The sequence below is a fragment of the Cannabis sativa genome, chromosome 1, assembly GCF_029168945.1.
Source record: "Cannabis sativa cultivar Pink pepper isolate KNU-18-1 chromosome 1, ASM2916894v1, whole genome shotgun sequence".
NCBI lineage: Eukaryota > Viridiplantae > Streptophyta > Magnoliopsida > Rosales > Cannabaceae > Cannabis > Cannabis sativa.
The window spans coordinates 74,438,272-74,446,990 of NC_083601.1; the positions used below are offsets into that span (position 1 = coordinate 74,438,272).

The window sequence follows — 8,719 nt, forward strand, 5'->3', positions numbered from 1 at the left end:
CATCTTAGTGGTGCCGGGATGCAGAGAATACGGGGTAGAATGAGCCTAATCAAAGATCTCATTCCTAAGTTCCACACTATTCGGAACACAAACCCTAGCTTTATACAAAAGCATCCCGTTATCTGACACTGAAAAATCCTTGGCTTGACCAGCCAACACCTCATCTCTGATCTTCACTAACTCTGGATCCGTCATCTGAGCGACTTTTATTCTTTCCAACAGGTCAGATTGCAGCGTTAAGTTGTGAAGCTGACCTACCACAAACTCAATGCTGGATCTAACCATATCCTCTGCTAGCTGAGGTGAGATCTGAACCATACTAGCTACTTGCCCGGGACCCTTTCTGCTCAGGGCATCGGCCACTACATTGGCCTTCCCAGGGTGATAAAGGATCTCACAGTCGTAATCTTTCACTAATTCCAACCAACGTCTCTGTCTCATGTTCAAATCTTTCTGAGTAAAGAAATACTTGAAACTTTTATGGTCGGTATAGATTTCACACCTTTCTCCGTAAAGGTAATGCCGCCAAATCTTCAATGCGAAAAACCACTGAGGCCAACTCTAGATCATGAGTCGGGTATCGCTGTTCGTAATCCTTTAACTGACGGGAGGCATAAGCGATAACCCGATCGGCCTGCATCAATACACACCCCAAACCCTGTTTGGATGCGTCACAATAAACTACGAACTTCTCCTTGTCTGAAGGCAAAGCTAGCACTGGAGCGGTAATCAACCTCTGCTTTAGCTCCTGAAAACTAGCTTCGCACTTGTCTGACCAAATAAATCGCTGATTCTTCTTTGTAAGCTCGGTTAGGGGCATAGAAATTTTTAAGAACCCTTCCACGAACCTACGGTAGTACCCAACTAAACCCAAGAAGCTTCTGATCTCTGTCACTGTCTTCGGTCTCGGCCAATCCCTGACGGATTCGATCTTCCCGGGATCTACCTTGATCCCATCTTTGCTCACAATGTGCCCTAGGAAGGACACATGAGATAGCCAGAATTCACATTTCTTGAACTTGGCATAAAGCTTGTGTTCCTGAAGCCGTTGCAGTACCATCTGAAGATGTAATTCATGCTCCTCTTCTGATTGAGAGTACACGAGGATGTCGTCGATAAACACAATCACACAGATATCGAGGAAATCCTTGAATACTCTATTCATCAAGTCCATGAATGCTGCAGGAGCATTGGTTAGTCCGAATGACATAACCAGAAATTCGTAATGTCCATACCTAGTGCGGAAAGCCGTCTTCGGAATGTCCTCCTCTCGGATTCTCAACTGATGATAACCCGAACGGAGATCAATCTTAGAAAAGACCGTCTTCCCCTGAAGCTGATCGAATAAATCATCGATCCTAAGTAATGGATATTTATTCTTCACCGTCAGCTTGTTCAATTCTCTGTAGTCGATGCACATCCTCATAGATCCATCCTTTTTCTTGACGAATAAAACCGGGGCTCCCCAGGGTGACACACTGGGCCGAATAAACCCTATGTCAAGCAACCCTTGAAGCTGAATCTTTAACTCCTTAAGTTCAGCTGGAGCCATTCTATATGGGGCTTTGGAAACTAGTTCCACCCCTGGTGCCAAGTCTATCACAAAGTCAATCTCCCGCTGAGGTGGTAACCCTGGAAGTTCTTCGGGAAAAACATCCAAAAATTCCCGAACCACCTTGATGTCCTCTGGCTGAATGGTATCTGGCTGAGTGGTGTCCACCACCATGGCCAGATTCCCTAAACAACCGCCATGCAATAAATCTCTAGCTGACATAACCGAGATCACCGGGATCCGAGATCCCTGAACTGAACCAACAAACACAAATGGTTCTTCACTTTCCGGTTGGAAGATCACCATCTTTCTTTTACAATCAATGCTCGCCAAATATTTAGATAGGAAATCCATTCCTAAAATAATATCGAACTCTACTAAACTCATCTCTATTAAATCAGCACTTAACTCCCTACCATCTATCCTGATCGGCATAGACCTAATCCACCTGTTGGAGATAACCAACTCTCCGCCAGGTAATAGGGTTCCAAACCCTGATTCATATCTATCATACGGTCTATCCAATTTATTAGATATTCTAGCAGCCACACAAGAACATCCTTGACCTAAACACTCACCCGGAGGATGCCTCTAGCTAATGAGACACTCCAGTAGGAATAACGGATCTCGACACTACCCTCACGACCGTCTTGATTCTGGTTCCCTCGGAACCTCTTGTTCTGCCGCGAGCCACCGGATGCAGTGGATGATTTCCTCCTCTAGTCCATGGTCGAACCACTATCTCCCCTGCTGAAACCTGACGTAGGAGGGGTAGGAGCCCCGCCACATACTGGAGTCCTAATTGATTCCAACATACATCTAACTGCGCCCTCAGCTCACAATGCTTTCTCCACCATTTCAGTATAGGTGATCTTATCGTCGGTAGTGATCATCAAGTCATGCTTAATCTTCACATTTAACCCGTCCAGGTACTTATCTTTCTTGTTGAAGTCGGTTGAAACTATTCCTGAGGCTAACCTCGCCAACCGATCGAACTGAGTAGTATACTTAGTCACGCTCGTATTCTCACGCTGGGTCAGGTGGGCAAACTCTTTCCTCTTGGCGCTTCTGACCGCCTCGTTATAATACTTGGCATTGAAGAGTTCCTAGATCCTTTCCCAGGTCATGGTGGTGACGTCATGAATCTGAGACACCATGTCCCACCAGACAAGAGCGTCTTCTTGAAGCTGGAAAGTGGCACACACCACTCTGTCATTCCCAGTGACACCCATAAAATTCAAGATTTTGGTGATCACCGTTAGCCACTGTTCGGCCTTCATCACATCTGGACCTCCCAGAATGACCGGAGGTGCTTGCTTCCGGAACCGTTCATACAAGGGTTCCATTCACTTTGCCGCTTAATTTGGAAATTAAAAACGAAACATGCGCCTATTCTACTATCAGGCTACTAACATGCATCCTAACAGGCTTTTCTTTTTTCATAAATAAATAAATAAACCACTAAAGCAATAAAGGCTTACTGAACCGCGAAACGAGCTAACTGCTGATGATGATTGTACATGTCGTGACGATCTTCGGAAGACAACCTGGCGGCTCTGATACCAAATTGTAACACCCTAACTAACATAGGCGTATTAAGTGATTTTTAAACATGTTGTGCAGCTCGTTGCTAATCAACGAGGTTTATGGAAAACGTGATTAATTAAAATTTTTGCTTTTTTATTAAACTTATAAAATAATATTACAAAAGACTCGGGATCCCGATTACAAAATCATTTACAAAAGTTTACTGTTCATACAAAATAATTGTCGCCTAGCGACTAGTTACAAAAATAGCCTTGCTGTCCCGAGGATCGTACGCTCCAGGCCTAACCGCCCCGACATGTACAACCTTCATAAGCTCGCTCACGGTCCATCAGCTCTAGCCTTGCCTTTACCTACACATAAACGTAGAACTATGAGTCGACAGACTCAGTAAGAAAAGCATAAGAATACTCATACATAAATCCCGGTCATGATCAGACGCCCATACCCCTGATCATAACCCTAACTGCCGTGTCCAACACGATACTGAGTCCCACTACTGCCGTGTCCAACACGGCATCGAGTTCGAACGTTCATAGGGACGGTACTATTGACACGTAACAACCCGATCGCCGAACCGGTCATACTCCGACCGCCGGTCATACTCCACTCGTACCGACGTGTTACTATATCCACCTGATCGGTCGAACCGGTCATACTCAGGCTGCTGGTCATACTCCAGCCTATACCGACGGGATACGTCAATAGTACGGAACCACCAACCAAGTGTCAGCCTGATCGGTCGAACCAGTCATACTCCGGCTGCTGGTCATACTCCAGCCTGTACCGACGTGACATGGTTGGATGGTTCGAAGCCAACATACATAACTAATGTAATCTAACAGGCTTCGTACATGCACGCTAAACATGTAATCTACATATGCATACTGTTATACTAATCTTACCTGGATTCCGAATTCAGGTGTGCCGGTCAACCTGACTGGAACTTTAATCGCGCGCTACGGACATGTGCTCCTAAACCATGAAAATCGCAACACTATAAGTGACACGCTAAATCACTTCCCGGGGACTTAAACTAGGAACTAAAAGTTTCCCTATCGATAAAAAGCATGGCAATACCCCTTAAAACATAAAAACAAGGAAAACTAGGGTCCCTGAATTTTCCCCAACCGGTAGACCGGTTGCCCAACCGGAATTCCGGATGCACAACCGGAATTCCGGATGCACAACCGGAATTCCGGATGCACAACCGGAATTCCGGATGCACAACCGGAATTCCGGATGCACAACCGGAATTCCGGTTCCTCGCAGGCAGCAAACTCAAATTTTCATAACTTGCTCAAATCAACTCCAAATCAATTCACACCTTCCAGACCTACTCCATATAACCCCTAGAACATTTCTAAGGCAACAAAACTACCCAGATTGCACATAATCACAAATCACCATTAAATCTCAAGCTTTGAGTTCTAAACTCAAACTTGAGCAAACCTAGCTAACATGCAATCAAACCAAGCTTGAATCTACTTAAACAAGCATAATATAGCCTCTGAAAACAATTAAAAACATCAACAACAACACAGCAACAGATTCAAGACGTTTCTTTCAAAAATCATATATTTTGCATAGAAAAACCATAGCTTGCTCAACCTAAGAATCATGCTTCAAAAACAACTCCAACAACCTTAATTTAACAGAATCTAACCACAAAACACAGCAGCAACCACAACGAAATAATCATGCATGCATAACACTTAATTCATCAAAATTCAACAATTTTTAAAGAAACAAGGAAGAGGAGCTTACCTAGCTTGAAGAATGCTTAGATTGGAAGAGAAATTGCTTGAAATTCAAAGAAAGAATCCAACTCCTTGCACACACACACCCAGCCGAGAGAGAGAGGAAAAGAGAGAGTGGTTTTTAGAAATTTTTTTCTAAGTGTTGATTTTTGAAAAAAGAAATAAAAGCCACATAGCATATATCACTCATTTCAGCCAAAAAAAACAATAAAATAAACATTTATTTTCAATTAATAAAATCACTAAAGACAAAATATCATTGGGGCAAAAAGACCATTTTGCCCCTCCACACCAAAATCACATAAATCACACTAAAGGGGTCTTTTTGGGAAATTCTAAATTCCCGGCCATTCCCGACATTCCCAATGTCAAATAACCCGTCCCAAACTACTAACATACTAAGTTGTGATTTCTACTGAGCCAAACACCGGGTTCCAAAATACCGGGCACCGGAAAGCAAAATTATGCAAACTACTACATGACATAAAATGCATCTCTGAATTCAATAAATAACAGTATAATAAATTATTTAAATAGCTATAAATAATTTTCATAATTAATCATAATTAACTGCTAATTTTCAAATTAACTAAGCGGTCTTTACACTTATATAGGAATTAGGGTTGCTACCTCTGAATGGCAAAATTTCGAAATTGGTCAAAAATCTCGTGTTTCACCCCTGGTCGCGACTACATAAAGCCCTTGTTGCGACCATAGGCCAATTGGAAAAACACCCCTTTTTGCCTAATCCCCTAGTCGCGACCATGGTCGCGACCATGGAAAAGGGTCGCGACTATGGCTTCACCTGGTCGCGACTACTGAAGGCCAAATTGGCAGCTTCAGCAGATTTTTCTCCAGAATGTCTCGTCTTTTCACCAACTGATAAAATTTGAACTGTAATGCATCGAGAACCTAAAACAAGGAAAATCGAGCGTAAAAGCATTCCAAAAGGCAACATTAACTGAGAAAACGCTTATGAAATCGACTTGGAACTTAGGCTAAAAATAGCCTAACACTTAGATCATTAATATTTGTCTAGTGTTTGTGACCATACTCTTGTTGAGTGGTGAGATGGAATGTTGGGAAAGTGTGACTTCACCATTAATGATTGGGATCCCTTCTTCTACAGAAGGATGTGCTCACTCAATGTTGGATAGTGATGAAGATATCCCTAATGCTCAACCATTACCTCAAGTCACTTTGGTTGACAGTGATGATGAGGGGGAAGTTTTTGATGAGAGTGTATGTAAGATTGATGAAGAGCCTCGAGCTCTTCAGTATGCGATAATGGTACATGATTATGAGGGTGATAAGAATGAGTATGTCGGGCGGTCCCTTCACTTTTTGAGGGACAACCCGAGGTCGAGTATGACTAAGGGAGATATCCTACGCATGTGACATCAATATGAGATTCATTCTTCTATACAAATGTGACTTCCAACTATCGTTGAGCGTCCCAATTGGGATAGTGGCGATTGGGTTTGTATGTATGAATTTCCTTTTAAGATTGGCTTTTGATTCCCTTTCCCTCTATTTGTACAAGAAGTGTTGGACTATTATGGGGTAGCTCCTAGCCAACTCATGCCAAATGCTTGGAGGTTATTGTTGGGTATAGAAGTCATAGTTAGAGTGAAGGGGAAGAGGGTTGACTTTGTAGATTTCAAGTCAAGTTATTATCTTAAACAACACGATACAGATAAAGGTCGATATCGATTCATTCTTAGAGCAAACAAAAAAGCTTGGGTAACAGAGTTGGTTGCTAGCAACAAGAGGGGTTGGAGGAAGAAATATTGTTTTGTCAAAGGTGACCTGTTTGGAATGAGTGATTATGTGGTTCCTACTTCATGGAGAACCTTAAGTGAGTGAGGAGTGTTGATTTCTTTGTTGTTTTTTATTTGATACTTGATTTGTCTATGAATACTAACTATTTCTCTTTGTCATTGTAGGTAAGGGGCTTGCTCGATGTCCTCGCAGGGGGTGTTGGTCTGAAGCTCAAGTTAACGACTTGCTCTCTATTCCTTCCGATCATAGTGCCCATAAAAAGCTTCTTATTTTGAATAAATCTTGTGTTGGAAAGTTATGGAGAGCTGCGCAACGTCAAGAAGGTAGTATTTTTTCACTCAACGTTGTCAAGCGCGCCCCATCCTTTTGTTGACCCGAGCTTTAGAGAAGGTTAGTGGTCTATTCTCTTTGATTCGTCATTTAACGGAAGAATAACGTTTTCTTGTAGACCGTTACTATAAGAGGATGACTTTCGAGGTTTGTGGAGCAGATGATGCTGTTGCTAGGGGTAAGACTAATTTACTTGGAAAGAGGTCTAAGAAGACCACAAGTCATGTTGCAAAATCTCGAGTTCCTGCTAAGGAACATGAAGCTGGTGGCTCTCTGTTGCTAACTGATGGTGTGGTTGCGGCTTCTCCACTGAGGGGTGACAACGTGTTGTCTATTGAGGAGAGTATGATCAACCTGTCCATCTCTTCTAATATTTCAGCTTACTCTGACCCTGCTTCTATCAAAGGTCATGTTAAGGCTCTTCTCCATTCGAGAGATGAAGAGCGTTTGAGGGGCATCAGAGTTGCGGGGCGAGTGAATTATGGTGTTTCTACGATTTACCAAGTAAGTTTGGAAAGAATTTGTATTTACACATATGTAGTTATTTTTGCGTGTTACTCATGATAATTCGACTTTTCTTTTGTAGGCTATTCAAGCAGTCCTCTACAACAATTTCTCTTAATCATAAGAACAGGCTTTGAACAAGGAGGAGTCTAGACTTAGCAAGGAAGTGGAGAACTTGAAACTGGAAGGAGAGACTACCAAATCATCATATGACAAGCTCAAACTGGATTATTCCTCGTTGAACACTGAGTTGGAGCGTGTGCATGCCAGACTCAAGGAGTAGGAGGCTAATTATGTCGCATTGTACCAGGAGGTTGATGATATTTCGCTCAAGACTGCCATCAAGACAAGGGGGAGTTGATGATACAGTATAAGAAAGGGCTCCATCGTGGATGGGATGTCGATGGTGCTATTGCACTTCATGAAGAATATTTAGCTCTTGAGCAAGAGAATGAGATGGATGTTGACGCTCATATCTCTATGTCTGGTGTGAGCGTCGATGCTCATACCTCTGTCCCTGGTATGGGTGTCGATGCTCATACTTCTAATTCTGGCGGGTGTGGCATTGACGATGTGATGTTCTCCATTGCTAAATATGGTACCATTGCTCCATAGTGGGTCTTTTTAAGTTTATCCCTTTTGTTTACAAGTGACAATTGATTTAAACTCTTAAGTCTTTTTTGTTTAAAGCATGAACATCGCCATAGTGGTATTGAGTATGTATGCTTAACGATCCTTTTGATGTGCGGACATCCTCTTAGCGATTTCCCTTTTGAATTTTATGACGCTTTGATGTATGAACGTTGCCTTTGCGGTGGTATGACTTATTATCTTAATTTGGTATTAATATTCTTCATTTTGCATTTTGTTGATGTTTTATGTTATTCCGTTGATGTAAATTTAGCATTGATCCATGTACTATATCCCCTAGTCCAAGTCTTAGTGAGTGTCACTAAAACTTAGATTTTGGAACGGCTTGACTGAGTACATCGAGTTTGGCTGACTGTAACATTGTTGAGTTAATTTTATATTTAGTTACGATTGAACGTAATCCTATTACTTACTTTGTAAGTGAATCGTTGGATTGAGCGTAGCTCATATCACTTATTTCATAAGTGAATAGTTGGGTTGAGCGTAGCTCCTATTACTTACTTTGTTGGGTTTAGCGTAGCTCCTATTACTTATTTTGTAAGTGAATAGTTGGGTTGAGCGTAACTCCTATTACTTACTTTGTAAGTGAATAGTT

General features: G+C 42.1%; 1 protein-coding gene across 2 annotated transcripts; it reads left to right on the forward strand.

Moving 5' to 3' along the window:
• Positions 1 to 4,871: 4,871 nt before the first annotated feature.
• LOC133033721 (uncharacterized) lies at positions 4,872 to 8,461 on the forward strand. 2 transcript variants are annotated; one of them, XR_009685806.1, is made up of 4 exons: positions 4,872 to 6,715; positions 6,804 to 7,029; positions 7,130 to 7,473; positions 7,556 to 8,461. XR_009685806.1 is itself a non-coding variant. In XM_061108779.1 (2 exons), the coding sequence occupies exons 1-2, from the start codon at positions 7,105 to 7,107 to the stop codon at positions 7,589 to 7,591; spliced, it is 405 nt and encodes a 134-aa protein (XP_060964762.1). In that variant the 5' UTR covers positions 7,045 to 7,104; the 3' UTR covers positions 7,592 to 8,461. The 2 variants fall into 2 exon arrangements, 1 of the variants encoding a protein (XP_060964762.1); XM_061108779.1 differs by lacking the exons at positions 4,872 to 6,715; positions 6,804 to 7,029 and having other exon boundaries at positions 7,045 to 7,473.
• Positions 8,462 to 8,719: the final 258 nt, after the last annotated feature.

Excerpts from the sequence above, each read along its gene's own strand:
- LOC133033721 (XM_061108779.1), top strand. The coding sequence starts at position 7,105 with ATGACTTTCGAGGTTTGTGGAGCAGATGATGCTGTTGCTAGGGGTAAG. Across the intron at positions 7,474-7,555 it reads GTGTTTCTACGATTTACCAA|GCTATTCAAGCAGTCCTCTA; the intron begins GTAAGTTTGGAA and ends TTTCTTTTGTAG.